The 19,129-nt window shown below is 41.5% G+C and overlaps 1 protein-coding gene across 2 annotated transcripts in view; it reads right to left on the bottom strand.

The window, feature by feature from the left end:
- LOC110978277 (uncharacterized) overlaps nucleotides 1-19,129 on the bottom strand; it is a 116,533-nt gene that overhangs the window by 40,189 nt on the left and 57,215 nt on the right. For both annotated transcript variants that reach the window (XM_087148506.1, XM_087148507.1), the window contains one exon: nucleotides 8,864-8,981. In XM_087148506.1, coding sequence (XP_087004632.1) covers nucleotides 8,864-8,951 — 88 coding nt within the window. In that variant the 5' untranslated portion in view covers nucleotides 8,952-8,981. The remainder of the gene's footprint in view (nucleotides 1-8,863; nucleotides 8,982-19,129) is intronic.

Raw genomic sequence — 19,129 nt, 5'->3', positions numbered from 1 at the left:
TGAATCGAAGATAAATTGTAATTGATGTGCCAAAATAAATTAATTGGAAAAGTAATACCCAGCCATTTTAAAAGAAGTCTAGGGAAGACAATTTATCATCTAGATCAAAGCAAAGTCATAGAGTGCACACAGTGGTGTGATACATTAAATAGCATATAATTAAATTAGAGGAATTCACTCAATATAAGGCCGCCGGAGAAATGGTGACTGAAAAGAAATATACAGAAACCAAAACAACAAAATATATACTTCCCAAACCGTCTAGATATTTAAATCTAGTTGAAAGGACTCCTTTGCCCTTTTCCGTGATGCTGTGTTGGACAATTTGGACAATGTGGACGTAAATACCACACCTATAAAAAGAACTCTTTTGTTTAGCTTATGCCAATAGTTCATCGTGACATAATGTACATGTTAATATATCCAGTCCATATGCAACTTTACGCGCCATTGCTATCTGACAGATACGAAATTGTGAATGGAATCATTGACTATAATGATGGTATCGCTGATTGCGGTCAATGATCACCAATTCCATCAGGCAATTCACATAATAAGCCTAATATAATTGATGAATCACGTCTATTGGTATAGTGGAGTAGCTGGCGGGCGGCACGGAGGCTCGTCCGTTCCCAAGGTTCCCCCACCCCAATTTGAAATCTTGAAATGGGCAAAAATTAGACAAACACTAGGTAAATATACTTTCTGTGCCTCAAAATGTGTACCCCTGGTTAACCTGCTTTCCAGACCAGTTATGCTCGTGTCCTTTGCAAGGGGCTTGGTTTGACTTCCGAATAATGCTAAGGATTTGCTATGCCGGTACCCCTGAACGAGGGGAGAAAAAACGATTGCACATGATGGAAAGACAAGGATGCCCAATATCTTGTATGAAGAGTCCGTCAGTTGAATCTGACACCCAATCCATGTAAGTGCGATCAGTGTTCGAGGAGGCATTTTCACCATGGTTACTATGATAACTAGTAGGCCTCTTCAGAGCAAAATGCCATCAATGCACAGAAAAGTTAGGAATATTGCCAGGAAAACATGCAATGTTGAGAGCTGTAGAAAGAAATTGTGCAGGCAATAAAAGTCATGTTCATGTTTTAGGACATGTTACCATCACAGTGCAACATGATACAACATCAAGCACTGACAATGTTGAATGATGTCTTCTTATTAGATCAGTCTGTCCCGACGACGATCGTTTTTAGCGCGTTAGAATCAGCCGGGCAATCGTCTGCTGTCGTGTTTCCCCAACGATCAGACCGACGATTAACGACCTGTCACTCATCGGCAATCCCAAGGTGTCATCACTGATAACTATCGGGGATTTTTATGACGAGTGCCAAAGAAACAGCAAGACCTGACAGATGCAAGATGGCGAAAGAGCCCTCGTCTACAGATAATCGGCCAGCTTTGACTCTGAGCTTAGGACGAGGCGTCTCCAGTGGTTCCAAGAGGCTTCTTTTTGGAGATCATGTGACTAGGCAATCAGACAAACCGATCAAAGTTACTAAGAATTCTCCACACCCTTCAAATCCTCATCCAATGCACACCTTAATCCAGTGGAATTGAAGGTAATAATAAAAATATCCAAATTTTCTATCGTCAAGTCGAGGTTTTTGAAACTGACACCACTTTAGAGCAATACCACTTTGATATTGACAGGTCTGCTAATTACGTCTTAACCTACATGTTTTGGGTTTAGTTCAGGAAATTTCTGAGGACTGCAGTCAGTACCGACCTAAGCTTCCAGCAGCGCGCTTCAAAATTATAGTTTCACTTCACAACAGTACAGAAAAAGCAGATGATTCCGATCCAGACACTCAGTTATGTAATATAGTTTTAATAATTCTGCCTGCATAATTAGTTGCTGGACAAGTTTACTTGCCATGCAAAACCCTGCCGGGAACCAGTTCTATTAAGTAATATGCGCAAAGGACGTTTGAGTAGAGGGTCCGTGGTGTGTGAGTAGCTTTCGATGAGCTGCTGAACGCTGGCTCCTTGCCAACTTTTCATTACTCAATTTTGTAAACACAATATGTTTACCGCACAGCGCTGCCCTTGCGAGAGCAAGTCATAGGCCTACGTTAAAAGGAACTGCCCAATTAGTGAGTTGACACGAAGACGTAAAGCCTGAAAATGAAGATCGGCAGTATACAACAGAGAAGTTACGAGACTTAATGATTACGTCGTTTCTATTTAATATCTTGGGTGTGGCTTGACACGGAACTAGTACGCACGCGCGCACAGTGGCCGCTGGTTAACGGCTGCACTTCCCACAGACATGAGTATTACTAAGCCGTAGCCATTGATTAGGACATCACAGCCTCATCTATACGACGTGTCTTTTGATTAGTCTTGTGGTTGAAAGTAAGTATTAACAGAGAGGAAGGGATAACTACTGCCTCAAAATGCAAGTGTGAAAGTGGAAAAGGTGCCGCACTTTACGATGACATTTAAACCTTGACGGATGGACATTTCAGAAGGTCATAAAAAGCCTGGTGCACAAGTATTAGGCCTACGTTGATAGACCTACTGACTCTAAATCATTCGTACACAATCATTGATCGTATGACGTGGAAGTTATGTGCACAGTTGACACAAACAAAAGCGTGTGGGTGCTCGACTGCTCGATGGACCCAGACAACATAATGACGAAACATCCGACCACGATCCATGTAAGCCACTTCATATACATATCTAAAGTGTTTTTACATTGAGTCATTTTTTTTGGTGAGCAGCTGGCCTGGTAATGGACGTTGTACATCATGTTAGTGTGTTTGAAACGGGCACTTTCACAAATGTGAATTAACACAGTCCTTCGACACAGGCAGCGTATTCGTTAAAGCTGTAAATCTTGACTTTCTGTGGAGAAGAAAAAAATTACCTTCATCTCGTGGTCTCCTATTAATTATGGATCATTTATGGAATCAGACATTACAGGAGTGAGGAAGACAGAGTGATCTAAAACAGACGTGGTTTGGTTTGATAATAACAGTAATAATAACGTTTTTCTAAGGTGCTCACTGTCTAGCAGACTCTTATCATTTAAAAGGCACAGATATAATCATTTTTCCTACAAACTAGGCTCACAACATCTGAACATTCCTGAGACTATCTCACCTCCCTGGCAGTATATACCACCTGATGCTCCCATTTAGAATGCTTGTGTTTGACCAAAATAACCTTGTCTGCTCTCAGGCTCGCAAATACCTATTAACTCCTGAATGTGAAGAGGCGCGTAGAGGTGAAGTGACTTGATGTTCGGATTTGTTTGGAAATTCCAAAGTGATTCTCTCCGTGGCACCTCAACGATGAAAATAATTATAAACACAAGCTGTTAATCATGATCAAACGCAGGAATCCCATTGGTCGTTCTATCTCTCTTCCCTTAAAATTATTGCGACGGATCGATCACGTTTGTCGTAAAAGCCACGAGAGTTTACAGGCCAGGTCGCCTGTGACGTTATGTGTACATGTAGCCGACAATGAAGCCAAACATGCGTCTCAAACTCTCCTAATATCGCACAGGGTAAGCCCACACGTTAAAAGCAACAAATATTTCAAGTGACACAACATTGTTGTTGACTTTTACTCAGTGTTAAAAAGTCTGCATGAAGTATATGCTAGAGTGACATGATAGTCCTACACCAGCAACGGCTGGGATGTGTAACCTAATTAAAGAATCACTTGATATACATGTATACTCGGGCAGGATCAAAAAGTACCACGTCTCTAAAATTTAGCTATGGTAATAAAAAAGGAAGGAGCAGCGGCAAAGTGACTTGCCATCTATTCCACAGTTCACGGTCTGGGAAGTCTTCAAGTCAATAACGATGGACGTGTTGATAGTCACGGTGCAGTCCCGAGCCAATGTAGCAAGGGACGTTTCCCTAGCTCGGTCTTACCCGAGAAAATTGGCACTTTGCGGGGTCAGTCAACGAGCCAATATTGAAGGCGTCCCTGAACGAGGACATCAGCGGTAACACGCTCTGACACACGTTGCTGGTTGATGTAACGCGGGGCAAAGCAACATGTTGAGTTATGCAGGGACTGACACGTTCGATATGGCGGAAGAAACCATTGCAGAAACCGTTGACCCGAGCAAGACGAGCAATGCGTGTTTAATTGCTTCGTCAAAGTATTTTATGGCTTGAAGATGTATAAATCTACCACCCTGGTAGGTTAGGTCTGTTAGTCAAGTTGCTTTCATAAAGTGCAAACGCACTGCGAGTGGCGATCGCAATGCTACCAATTTGGTATAGGCAAAAAGTCGTGTATTCTGACCGACACTGATGCTGCTAATTTGCCGACTGTAATCAAATTATCACCTCACTGGGGCTGCTTGGGACGAGATCCATCAAAATTCAACGGAAAATGAGCGCGTCGTCCCCCCGGGGCAAGAGCATCGCTGTCCATGCGAGACCGTGACATGAACAGGTATAGAGTCCTTGGAGGGTTAGGGGTCTAGTCCCGATATCACAGGGCTATAGAGTCTGGACGGAAGAAACTAAAATAATGATCACCCAAATGGACGGGGGGGGGGGTAATCAGAACAGTAAGCGAGACATTTTTAAAGTCCATGTAAAAGGTCTGCACAGTACATATCCCTACAGTCAGACTGCCTGATTCGACGTGATGGCTCATGCACGAGCACAAAGACACATTCAGATTTAGAAATTATTTGTAGGCCTACCTTGCTTATCTCGGGCTTGGTAGAAGGTGTAAGCGAAAGATGTGCTTTCTGCACATTACTAAGCCGGGACGTGTTAAGAACTATCAGTAACTTAATAAAAACCTGCCTTACAAAGAAACGTCTTGGAATTCATGCTTATTCGCATTTTTGCCAACCAATTGTTGTAATCATTCCATTTTTAGCTTTGGTGCAGTACAAGTCTTCATTTAGCATAAGGTATAGTCCTATACTACACACACGGATTGAATACCAGGTACCACGGTTTATAATGCATGAAACATGACAAGAGTGTTTCGCAAACTACAAATTCACTGACTTCCAAATTGTGACAGAATTAAGCAACGTCTGAGCACTGATTTGAGTGCAAGGCATTTAGTGAACCTTGAACATACTTCAACACAAGGAAAAGCCCAAGATGGACCCTTGGTACACCCCATCCGACTAACCACCGCTACTGAGGCCTGTGCAGCAAAATAGCCTGCAAGAACTGTGATGCTATTATATTTCCGTATAATGCAATACAGTATTCAAACGTAGTGAGGCTAGTCAGCGTTTGCACGCAGAAGGCTCGAACAAGCCTCACTTATAGGTTTGCCTACTGTATTGCATCATACGATAATATATTAGCATTAAAGTTAGAGCATGGCTATTTTGCTGCACAGGCCTTGCTTTTAAGTAGCAGTGGGCAGTTGGATTGGGTACTCGAATTCAGTTGCAAGATTAGGAAAACATTTTGAGATCAGAAATGATCACTACGGATGGCACTATTCCCCAAGTTATTCCGTCGTATTTTTGGCGGGGACCATCACATCAAAATATTTTATTGTGCTTCATTGATGACGCACATTTTGTTCACAAACAATATATTCCTTACGTTGATCTCTGGCAATTGCGCATTTTGTCTCAAGACAGACCATGACCCGTTTGTTTGCACTGGAATCAAGAAGAGCATGTTGATATTTGTTACAAACGTGAGCGTTTAACTGATTTGGTAAGATAACTCTTCGAATGAGGAGAAGATGACTAACATTTCCTCTGGTGGGCATGGACACGTAGATCATGTTTGACCGGGGAAAACACTCGAAGTGTTGGCCCGTAGTCTCCGGTCACCACACCAGTGATATGCAAACACAATACCTCGGATATGAGATTTGAGGGACTCGTTACTTCGCCACAAAAGCTCAGGAAAAAAACTTGAAGAGACAGAGCCTTTGCATGCTTGATGAAATTGCTGTCCAAACAAAGATTCCGTCAGATGTGACTTATTTGTGCGCATACAGGGAAAACAATCGTCAGAGAGGAAAAAACACGAAGCTTTGGTCAACAAGGTTTAGGGTGTATCGCTACTTTGCCCTTGACTGTAGAATCTTATGGATGAAATTGTACGTCGCTCCAATGGCTTCGCCGATGAACACAAGGTTATTCTGGTGGTTAAATGCAGCAATATGGCACTACATATCTTAGCATCTATTGTCGCGTGGCTTCTATCGCGATATCGTTGGACTGTCATCAGTTTCACATAAACTATTTTCCATGCAGGGCCAGCATTGTTTAAAAAACAACCTATGAAATCAGGTTCTGATTGCAAAACGGTCTGTACATATTCATCTATGGACGGATAGATTCATGCAAGGCTTTCGAAGCGGTAAGTTACATTTCCCACTATTTTCAAATTAATTTATTCCTCGACGAATCAGGTTAATGGGTAAATAACTAGAACGTACTCCCCAGTTGAGATATAGCGACTGTTCCACGACAATCCACCAACAAAACAGTTCCAATCAGAGGACTCCATCAACTATAGTAGTCTCGTCCCTATTACACCATAGCTAGAAACAAGTAGAGACTGGTAGTATTGTAAGACCATCAGACCACCGGTACGCCTTTAATAGCAGGCTTATGTCAAAGCAGATAGCCCCATACCACGGCGACAGCGAAGCTTATGGTAACGCACTGCTCGCCTCAACAGGGACGAGTTGGTAAATCCATAGCACTGAGTAATGAGTAGGGCTGAGCTGATCAAGGATCCTGGACAAATGACACAATATCCGAACAAGTAATGGTTACTATGACTACCGTTGAGGTACAATTCAACGATATACATGAAATTAAAATTGTGTATCAAAAACAACCTGATGAAATCATGCATCACTCAAGGTTATCCGGATATTAAGAGCATTATATTGACCTCTCTTTCTTTCTTTGAATCCCTGATTGACTACAAAAACATTCGGAAAGCCAGGTCATTGAAGGCTTCTACTGTTTTGTTATCAGATTGTGATAAGATATGTCTTGAATGAGTTTGTGGAAGTCAGCTAATATTTAAAAATGAAAGGGCATTACTGTTTGATCAAATGTGTCACAGTTCAAGGAACTCCAGAGTATGAAATGGGAATTGCAGAAGCCGTTTACCTTCAGCTGGAGGACAGAATCTTCTTAAAAGAACAGCTCACATTAAACGAGAAAATAGTTCAAGACAATTCTTCGACTCTGACTGGATAATACTAAAGCGATGCCTCAGATGCATCTTGCCATTATGCCCACAAGGTGAAGCTAATTTCTAGACTAATAATAGAAGATGAGAGCTACATAAAAATCCTTAACCACTATTACCACAACACCTTCCCCTTAAATTCAATATCCTTTCCCTCATCACTCATACTGCGCCGCACAAAGAACTAGCCCAGATATAATCTGCTATACAAACAGGTTTCAACAAAATGATACAGGGGGAAGCTGAAAAATGATCCTGATACCAGCTGAAAGGACCCATCATTGGGAGGTAGCAATCTCCGTCAGTGAGGATTAGGTGTCGCACTGAGGGTCCCCCGCATTGGTCAAAGCGGTCCCATCAGCCCTACGGCAGCCCTACTTTCGTCCTCAAAGACATGTGTCCGCTGTATTTAGGCGGTGTGTGCTGGGGCACTTGAGGATAACATTGGCACGATGATGAGGTCTGTCTTGCTGACGGCATTGGGGTCCCCGTCGTGGTCAGTTTGATCAAAGTGTCCAGTTACAAGTGGGTACATTTTCCTTAATTCCTGCTAATCAGACCACTTTCATGATTTGTGTAGAAAATCTTTTTCGAGCACTGTACTTGCCTCGTACCAGTTCCGAAATTTAATTTTATTTAATTGTTTTTGCTCAATTACTGAAAAGTTTTAACCTGCATTTGCTACAAAATTACTGCTCAAAGTGCAATTAAACCCGACTCACCCTCCCCATTTTGGGAAGTAAAATTGGGACATATCTCCATTTAATCATTTGCATCTTATTTGCCCAAATCGTACGGCTCATTTTGATGCTTACGGTAAGCAGCTGTTTGCTACTCCTCTTTAAATATTTATCAAACCATAAATCCCCGTTTCGTGCATTTTTAGGTCAATTATTCATAGGGTATTCAAATCAAGCCCGTCTCCTGAAACATGGATTTCCGAATCTCATAACCGTGTCTTGAATTACACGTGCATGATGACGCAGTCACAGTCATGCTCTGACAGAGCCTGAAAGGTGCTACGGGCACGCCTCGATTTCTTGTTAGCTCCCACGGGTCACTTGTTGGGCGTCGACCCCATTGAAAATGCACGAGAACTGCAAGTGGATAGTTCGGCTGCAATCAAGACAATTCGACCTAATTTGGTATCTTGGTCAGGTACTAGTATGCCAACGCGTTGTTTGTGGGCGCCCATGTAGGCATGGGTACAGACCACAAGATTGTGCACTTATTGTAAACATGAGTAGGATTTCTACAGAAATTATGGCTTTAGTTAATCAATTATCTCGACCCACTTATTACAATCAAATTTTGAAAAGGCAGTTTTGTTGAAACAGCAGTTGATCTGATTCTTTCCTTCGTCTGAAGTTTGTAAGCCAATTACCCCATCGACTGTTGCTAGTTACATCAATTACATCCTTAATTCAACGTATGTATAACCCTTGGAATCATCCTCAAAACAATCCAGTCGGTTGTCTATCAGCTCCTGGAACTCGGAATAATCACTGCCGCTCCAATCGGACCTATTTAAGAGAGCTTTCGACTGGAGTGTTGTGACCCTAAGTCACCAGCCCGCGGGGAACCTCAGGACGGCTTATTTGCGTATTCCGGCTCGTCAATGTGACATCTTGTACCCTGCAAAACAAACGTCAGAACATCCACCGCCCTACCTTTCACAGGAGCAGATCTGTTCAGACTGTTTCGCAAGCCGTGTGGAATCTTGGAAGTCAAATCTCGATTCATTCTGGGCAGTGGCATTAAGCAAGGCGTGTCGCAGGTGGCAATTCTCTATTTGAAAAGAAAACGTTTTAAGAGTTGAGCTTTCACGATGCAAGAAGTGCAATTTAATTCATTTATGTGCTTCTGGGTTTTTTTGCACTTTACGATTTTCGAATTTGTAATCATTCTGCCTAAATCTATAATCTGAAGGTATATTCAAGGATATGTAATAACTAACGATTCGAATTAAACACAAGGATAGGGATACCTGGTTATTGTTTAAAGCAACAAACTGAGTGGACTCTGTTATACGATAGAGACTAACCAATGGATACTTCAATAACAGTTCAAATCGTTGAACGGAAGAGGTGCCTGCCCCCGTAGAGGTTTGAAAACGTTATCAATTGTTGACAAATATGGTTTATCACTATCTGTGTTATAAGGCCCGCGCCAAACAGCGCCTGCTGTCAAAAGCTACAACAGATGTAACTTTTATGCTCTGAGGGGAAAACGGGCAAAAAGATTAATTTGGAAGACTTTATTTGATAGCTGATCTTTTTCTACATCTCATTGTAATAGACATGAACCTGTCCATGATACCTGTAGTACGTGTATTTGTCTTGAAGCAACACTGAACGGATTTTTTTTTATAAAGAGCGTGTTTTTCCCGAGCCAATACAGACGCTTTTGTGCAACATCGACTCAACATTAGCTTCAGTCGACTGTCGGGCTGTTTCAGCCTCTGTCTTTCAATGCTACTCAATTCTTCCATTTGAAACAAAGCTGAAGCTTATGAAAATGTGGGTCGGTACTGCAGACAAGCCCGCCTGTGGCTCTCCAGAGTGAATCAAAGTTAGCGCTTCAAATGTGGGTGAGTTTGTTTCTGCATTCAATTGGGGACCTTGAACAATAGAGGACAATAAGGTCCCCGATTGACAGAGGGTCCCCGATTGACAACTGTGTACAAAACATATGAGTGGTCCTGTAAAAAAGTAAAGTACAAACAAAAGAGGAACAATAGGGGGTCCCCAGTTGCAGGCAAATACATACTTTATTGCGTGAGGAAGGGCCTCCGTTCCCCTCGGAACAGCTGCCTTGGTCGGCCCTACACGGAGCCAAAAGCTCACATGTTGACCTGCATTATCTGAGAAAAACTTTTCGGAAAGTGGCCTTTCGTTCTTTCGGGGGATGAGGTCGGCAGGGAGATAAAGTGATTGTGAGTTAACCCGATTCTTGGATTTGAACGCGGCACCCTATTGAATTTCTCGACCTATATTTTCTGTGATGACTTTACGTACAGTACAGGCAGACACAAAAGCAATACTCAAGACGCAAGGCTAAGGCTTTTCCCTTTTATACTTTATGTCAGACACTTATAATGCCCAGACGTCGCTAATGGCTGAATTTAATACTTCGAGGGTTTTTGCCATACTTTGTCCTGAGGGTACGAGCCTAGACAACCGGTGTTTGTTGTGTAAATGCGAAATGCTAGTCATGGCTGCCTTTCCCGACAGGGCCCAATTGAGAGTTTCGTGAACACAATAAGTGGTGGTGCGTTAATGGAAAAATGGTGATGACGACTGACTTGCATGATTCTTGGACGACAAAAGGCTTCTCGGGGGGATTCACAACATACGGGTGACACCCATATGTCACTTTCCTATAAAAAGAGACTCGTACATGGAAAACGAATCCAATTTTGAAAATTTGATATCAGCTGGAAAGAATGTCTCAATAAGACACGGTTTTTGATTTTGCTTTGATTGTAAGTTGATTGCTGTGCTCATAATCATGGATGTTTCTATGGACACCAATGTACCAGTCCATTAACGTGGAGAACACGAGACGGACAAAAATCAAGCCGCATCAGGTAAGGTTCACCGATTAACACATTAATAAGAAAGTCTTTAAGCGAAGATAACAAAGATTATTCTAACATCGGCTTAGAATACTCCGTTGGGTAGTTAATTTAAATTTTCTTGATTCGAAATTGTAGCATTCAAAAATACTCTGAACCAACTTCCAAGTCTATATGGTTTTCTTTGAAGTCATCACTTCTGTCTTATTACAACGACAGTTTCACAGTAGTGAAAAGTTAATAACAATGGACGCGCACTAAATTTAAATCTTGTGAATAATTCTGCTACAGATTTTCAAGCAAGAAATCACTTGCCCAGAAATATTGTTTCAACAATTATTCACCTAGGCCATCGCAGTCCTAGCTCACATGCGTGACAGTATAGAAACACAAAACGACTTTGAAACAGTCATGAGATAATACATTTCCCAAAAGGAACTTACAATTTCATCACAAGCACAAGACGGCCGTGATGCGATTGATTTTGCTCGAGTATCTCCTCAAGAAGGGTTGGGTTAATAACGCCACATTCCAAACGTCAAAAGCACTTATTCCACGCCCAGTTTCCAATTTATCATTTCATAAAATACTGGGGGCTTTCGTGTACAACATTCCGCATGTACGTTGTGCACAAGTCTTGCGCTCTGTAACACAACAGTTGGTAAAGATCTGTGGGACATGTGATAAAAAACCTTCGAAATGCATATGTCGATTTGATAACCGCCCAAAGACATACTTTTAAAATGCTTCGCTTGTTTCAATGTGCCAGTGTTATCCAACACAGTTTCAATGTTAAATCTATATATCAACGTAATGTTATCATTTGACGTTGAGGTATAAGGCAAAGTCAAAGTAACAGTGTTTAAACATTGCTGTGGTTTTAAATCTCGCTTTTTCTTACGGGATAGTAAATAAACGCAGCCAAGGTCGTTTTTCAAATGCTTGAAAAGACTTGAAGTAGCGTCGTTATTTGGACAACAATTATAAATCCATTTTGATGTGAGGGCATAAAGCGTGTAATTCGCTTTATGCGTTGACTCTATGACGCACCCCTCTTTGCATCCCAATTGTTAAAATGTCGATTCGTGTTGCACTTAATGCAAGAATTTCAGCAATAATTGCGTGCAATTTATTAGATAACTGTCGCAGACGATCTAATGGGCTGCAATCATTCGCTCTGGGCGACAAAAAACGGACGCTGTGGGCTCTGACACTGATTTCTTCTAAGTCATCCCTCTGTGTCAAGCTCCCAAGCGTTACCAGCCTTTCACATCTCAGTGACTTTCCGAACATAAATGTCACTTCCTGAAAGTCTCTGGAGGGAGTGACAACCACAACGCCACAAATATTTCAAATTAAACCTTAGTAAGCTTGGCTGTGTTTACTCCCGTGGCGTGAGTCTATGCTGGAAGGCAATCTCTCACCCAGTCCAACTTTAATAATGACCCATCAGTACGGTTTACTGTAACTGCAAACGATGTAAACATCATGATGCTGCATGGCGAGTATGGCATGAACAAGTCCGCCGATTATAAAGAAAGGCATGGCATTTGGCTTTTCGGGTTACTATTATGAAGGTACTCACAGAAAAGTGGTCGAGACATCGAACTGATATCTTAACAAAACTTCACACATGACAGAGTGACCTCGCGGATCTAGGTGGCGGCTACAAAGTCCTAGAGCGCAGATAATTACAGCCCCTTCATTTTCGCAATATTTCGATAGTCTTAGATTCACAGCCTGGCCCAATTATAAACATTTTATTTGTTGAAATACATATTCTCCACAGATGTTCACAAAGACGGAAACAGCAAACTCGACAGAAATACATAATGGTTGCTCGGTGTCAAGTTTAGACGTATAGTCAAGAATACGATATGGACATTACATCGATTAATAAATTAACCCTCTTCCGAAATTTCATACGTGTAACTGTATCCGACCGGTTGTAGTGGTTGGTATCAAACTCGAAACGAACCAGCTATCCTTTTCGACAAATTCAACTGATAAAATAATACTCGCTAGCAAAGTGTATCCTTGAAATGAAAGCCGATCGGCACTCTCTCGACGACAACATTTCGGGAATATTTTCTTCATGGGAGCTCAGTTAAGATCTATAAATAATGAACTACATTCCACGCTTTGCAAGACAGTGTTAAATATGAGCATAACATTCTTGTTACTAATATTAGTTGTCTTTTGATACCAATGTAGGTTAAAGTAACTATTGGCTCAGCGAGTAGTTTACGCCTAAATAAACTGTTATAAATAAATCGACAGTATGACTCGTAACAAAAACAATTTTAAGGCTAACCTTCTTGTAATTTGAGGATTATTCTCAATTCACAGATTACTGTTCATTGATGTTTCACCAAATTATTTTAGGGGATTCCGTTAAGAATAGCCTAAGAAACTTTAATCCTAAATTTAAACAGAAATTTGAAATTTAAAATGGGCCTGATATTTTGGTTACTTTTCTGCAAAAGAAACTATTTTTCCAACTGATGAATCTGAAGGGCTTGTCTTTAAGATTTAAAGATCCCTCGTCACTCACAAACAAGACCTATTCACAGCATGAAAAGCCTCTTTTTGTTCTAAAGTTAGCCTTAAATTCTGAAACGAACCCTAATCTGCTCTGACGCTTTTGGGCTTAGCCCGTATTCACGAACTGATAAAGGAAATCGTCACATTTTGTTGCAAAAGTGACGCATGTTGTCTTTCTCAGCCACAAAAATAATCCTAACGACCAAGAGCGGTGATTGCTCAAATTCAACAGAGCCACATCTCCAAATTCCACGCATCCTTCTCCCCGTGCGGTCCGCAGTGGAGAATTTCAAAGTGACTCTGATTGGATGGGATTCGCATTCCTCCCTTGTACGTTTCTAGCCCCAACTCCTTGAATGAAAGATATAGGTCACGATGTTTTACTGAGAACACTTATCTCAGCAGGCGGTAGATGAATCCTGAAGAGTCCGCCAGCAGTGGGCGAGCAGCGTGGTATAAACTGTCGCCAATATTGAAAAATAAGACTCCGTAGGAGAAAAACGTCTGTCTGCGTGCGGCTTCAATGGTATTCAGAGGCATTGGGTGAAAAGATGGCTTGGTAATGGATCTGAAATCCTTACAAATCCAGTAGTTGCATTGTTTGGCAGTAATGACTAATACAAGCTAGAATTTAACATACCAATTACGCTGAGCAGGGGAAAATACCAGTTTGTTTTAATAGTAGTACCATGCAGAATTCAGGAATAAAAATCTTAGCTGAAGTGGTCTGTTAAATTATGTCCAAGGACAGTCTGAGAAATAAGGCCATCTACAGGGAGTGATCCGTATTTCAGCTAGATAGACTGATAGGTAGTTATTTTTTTGTTTTTTGTTTTGTTTTTATAAAATCTCACCTTACTGACCTTTAAAATCTCAGAATGGGTAACTTCGCGCTGAACTGAATCGTACATGATTGGATGGCACCCCTCGCACGCTTATTAACACGTGGCAACAGTTTCCCCATTCGGCGTGAACAAGTCAATTAAGCGTTGAACAGTTTGACGCAAGCGTTGACTGGATCACGGTTGACGTACCGCACGCATGTTCTGGGTTATCAATTCAATCGCGGGCGGCGCAGGGAGCGAACAACTGCATTCTAAGCTCGTCCAAAATAACAAGCACCCGCCTCCAAGCATGAAGAAGACACAAAATCTGTGGCAGTGTGATTGCGACAATGGTAAATACATCTCCAGCAATGTCAGTAATATCAGATAGCACAGCTACGAAGTTAGAACATCCACAACTGCAACAACATGAACGAAAACTAAGATGGCAGAAAACAAATGAAAAAAAAATTGAATTTTTAAAATATTATAATAATTAGCACTTTCAACATACGCTTCGAAGCAGCCACAAAAACGAAAGTGGTACAATTTTATAGTTATGCAAACAGCAAAGCATATTACTTGAAGAAACTGGAGCGCATTTTAATCGCTACCCGTGCGTCAAAAAATTACATATCAATTTCAAAATCGTGTTGTCTTCAAGTGTTTTTGCTGAACTTCTTACAGAAGAGTAAAACAGCAACTTTCCCACCAAAACACCACAACAACTTTTACACACAGTTAAGATATCTGATACGAACCATAACCGACAACTGCCCAACTGAACTTTGAGATGCTCCCAGAGCTAACATCGAATATTGAATCAATGACTTGGCAACGATTTCACCCTTCACTTGCTCCATCTACTCTGTCGGCCAGAATTTCCCCTAGCTCCTCGATGCATCGATTTTCATCTGTTGCGCTCCAGTTGACTACTCCCTGCACTCGAAGTGAAGTTACCTGGACGATGCTCCAGAGTCGAAAGTGAACCGAATGTCAGAACATACTATTCTTATTATTTTTATAGTAGTAAAACATGCGTTGTCACTAATTGGTGCGTGTTGTGTGAAAAGGCAGGCATTTGCCCGCAGCCTTCGAATTTCTTTTTTTTTTTATTATGAGGAATACAACCAAGCCTAAAAACGTTTCAAAACACAGCACGAAGCAACAATGCGTCACGTCTCATCAAATGCGTTCTGTGACAATGAAAAATACTTCGTTGGAAAGTTTGGTTGGAGATCGGAAGATACATATGCCATAAAAACGTGCACCGCTAAAGGTTATAAGAGGAAAATTGGAAATAATACATGATGCAATGCTGATTTGTCAACTGAAAACTCCATGTTGTCGTTTCGGAATGCATCGTGCACTCAACAGCCATTTTGAAGATTGAGAATTCTGTCTGCTGCCACCAAGAGTTGAGAATCGAGGTTTGAATCTCTACTCCCGACAGTTTCCACTGCTGGAACAAAAGCAACCGCCCCTTAGTTTGCGCGACTCTCTGTTTTAACTTCAGGCTACTGACTAGTTCCTTTGAAGGCAGTGAATCTGGCCAGCACACACCTGCTCGACTAGGAGCTGATATCTGATGGGCTAGGGTTACACGTTTTCAACCCCTGGGGGAAGCCGCGTACTTTCCCACCAAATTCCCCTGTAATACAATTCCGCACATCTCTCCAATAATCTTCAACAGCTTCCCACGAGTACAACCTCCAAGTAATAATTATGCGCGACAAATTATTTCTGTTGCTGACTATCCATGGAAGACAGCTTCCTGATTCACAACAGGAAGCTGTCTTTATGGCCAACAAGAGGTGTTCGCTCTCAGAAACACTATTTTTAATTTTGGTCGAGGGTTAGTATCAAAAGACAAAATAACACACAATGAAGGCGCCTGCTTAATGGGAGATTGATTTCCCTCCTGCTCACGTTATTTCAAAAGAGAAATGAGTAGTTATACGATTCAGTTTTTTACAACTGCAATTCATTCCATTTAAATATTGTAGACGTTTTCATTCCCACGGCAAAGCAGTGTTAAAGACTGAAACGCTAATTTGAATTCGTATCAACCAAAATTTGCCAGAACAAAACTTGGTAAAACCTGACATTAAATATTTCCACTGTTTCTCTAGTGTGGAGTTACTGTGCGGTGTAATGTGCTTCAAGCTTGATTTTATACTATGAAATGAGCCAAAAGTAATTATTTCAGGTAATATTCGATATTCGGCAGCAGTCAAGATGTTTGTATGTAATTTGAAGCAAAAACAGAATACCGAATAAAACGGGATGACTTCATTGAATTGAAGGATGCCGCCCGCACTAAGTGATATATAGCTTACAGGGTTTTAGTCCTATCAATATAATTATAACCATCAGTGTGGTCCATTTCGAACCCGTCGATTGTGTCTTCATCTTTCTCATTCACATCCACATGAAAACCCAAGGAGACAAGCGATTCCAGTCGTGTCTCCTCGAGTGGACTCGGCCCTGGGCTAGAGTGAATCGCGTCTACATGTAATTTGAGCCGGGTTACTGACGTTGAACGTCGATATTTGAAGTTCAGCTGGGGTTGTATCGAACGGCAGTTGGCTGCCTCCGTTGGTCTGTGGGTTATACCACCCCGTTTCTGGGCGCTTTTGTTTTCTTTCTTGAGATAATTTTATCCCACAAGAAGGGATTACTGGCTAATCCCAAGGGATTTATTTGTCACTGGTTGACGGCCTAATCTTATTCTGCATAGAGGTGTACACAGCTGCAACGTTAATTCTTTATCATCCCATGATTTCTCTTGTTATTCTATCTTTTTAAAGACACACCACACAACGTTCCCTGTGTGGCGTCTCCAGACCAAAGATCGATGACACCTGCTCAGAAATAATCCACAGAGAGTTTAGTTTCTTGCAGGCTAAACACAACAAATGCCAAAGATTATTTTCTTAACCTTGTTAGTCAGATATGATGTGGATACTCTCTATAATGCCCTCGTTAAGTCGATCAATAGGAACTTTAAAAGAAAGACCTGCCGCCTGTGACGTAGAATCTAACGAAGTTTGGATACCATTCCTAATTTTTTGTGTAAACAAACAAGTTTAGTGATGATCCGTTTTGATGGAGTACTGGGATTTCTTGCCACGAAACAGCCACCGATTGTTGACTATTTTTTCCATAGTTTCGTAACAGGTGACAGAAGACATCGGCCGGGTTTTAGGGAACAGGAATCGATTGCACATATCGCATGCGTCGTCGCCCCGCTCTAGCCTGGAAGGTCACAAATACACATTACCGCAATTTTGATATTTTCCAATAACCCCGCCGCGTCCCCGGCACGGTTGCCTCCGGGGCCAGGGAGATGCGTCTCTATTTTCGCCTCATGCTGCCGTCAGATAAGTACCACAAATTACTCATAATTTGTCTGGAAATGTCTCTCTCTTCATAGTAGTTCATTGGCTGTTATGAGGGAAATGGTTTTAATGCCTAGACTGGTGGTTATCCGATACAATGTCGGAAAACTAATGCCGTGAGATTAAAGTTCGTCACGCTCGGTTTCATCAGATACGTTGAGACGCCGATGGGTACAACTAAATTGGATTAAGTTTGAGCGTACTGAGCAGCAAAATACAAGGAGATGTTCAGCCATACGTCGTTAATATCACAAAAAACCGGTTTTGGTGTTTAATGTTTCAAGTAAACGCTCTTGTTCTACTTTGGTCATACATAAAACCACCTTGTTACCCTTTTAGTGTGGAAATAGGGAAGCACAAAGTGGGAATGTAAGTTAGTTCAGTTTTGATAGAAGAACACTGGCATATGGAGTCATCTCAAAAGGAATATTTAAAAAAATCAATGGCAATTAAGACGTGTAGGAAGGGAGTCTTAATAAGCTGAGTGGTTTCAAATTGAAGTTAGCCTTGCCACGATATGAACCAACATTTTTTTTCTTTGACACACCACTTCAGCGAGACTGCATTTCATACACAACGTATGACTCATGGTATTCATAAAGTATTTTTTCAATCCTTCTGTTTGATAATTGACATATTTGTATGGAAGTCCTTCAATGCGAGCGGGACTCTTCTGTAGAATGGTACGAGTCGTTGATGACGAATGGTCCTGTTTTGCCATGTATATCACACCTAGTTAATGTCACATTCCAAGTGGTGTTATTTGGCATATACTTCATCCGCCCTGACGATGGATGCCTTAAGTGTGATGGTCAGCTGCTAGTTGTGTTTTTCCCAAGTTTCCACACCCGATTTGACAGCCATTTATATGACATTAAGTCTGGACTCAGCGAGTACTTTTTATTGATTACACAATTCTTGAGAAAGAAGAAATGTTTTCGACACGGAGTGGCAATGTTTAAAAAACGCGACCTGTCCAAGATTGTTTGTTACCTCAAAGCGTTCCCGTCCCGCAACGCTGCATTTCGTCCGCGATCCGACACTGTCAACGTTACTGTCATCACACTGTTTTGTTTGTTGAAGACTCAATTCTTTGGAAGGGACTCAGGGATGGGTTTAAATGTCACCAAGCTACAAGGGAAATGAATGTTTCATGATCGGCATTTATGGAAGGGGTTTCGCCTTCCAAAAAGTATCACGAAGTCAGACGGTGGACGGTGGTGTTTACAAGCATGCACTAAAATCGGCACTGATCAACAATAGAGCTGGTCCAGAAAACTCTTGAATAACAAGTACAGGTATACCCTATGAAAAGCACGTGATGAACTTTGGATGAGTTGGAATAAAGCAAGTAGCTTGAGTTGTATGTAGGAACAGTAAGCCCGGATAAGGCCTTGTCAAGCTGTGGGGTTTAGTGGATTTAAAAATAGATGCATGAACACGTGAAGGTTCCAGGCTTGAAGCAGCAGCAAACAGGGTAGTTTTTTTTATTTTTTTTGGAAGTTGTACATAGTCGCTCGGTGCTCACAGTTCAACGTTATAAGATCATTATTACGCATGATGTTATACAATATACAAAATGCGGCGCTT

The sequence above is a fragment of the Acanthaster planci genome, linkage group LG18 (assembly GCF_054643075.1).
Source record: "Acanthaster planci isolate LZ-2023a linkage group LG18, COTS_SCS, whole genome shotgun sequence".
NCBI classification, from domain to species: Eukaryota; Metazoa; Echinodermata; class Asteroidea; order Valvatida; family Acanthasteridae; genus Acanthaster; species Acanthaster planci.
This window is presented reverse-complemented; position numbering and strand designations above follow the sequence as displayed.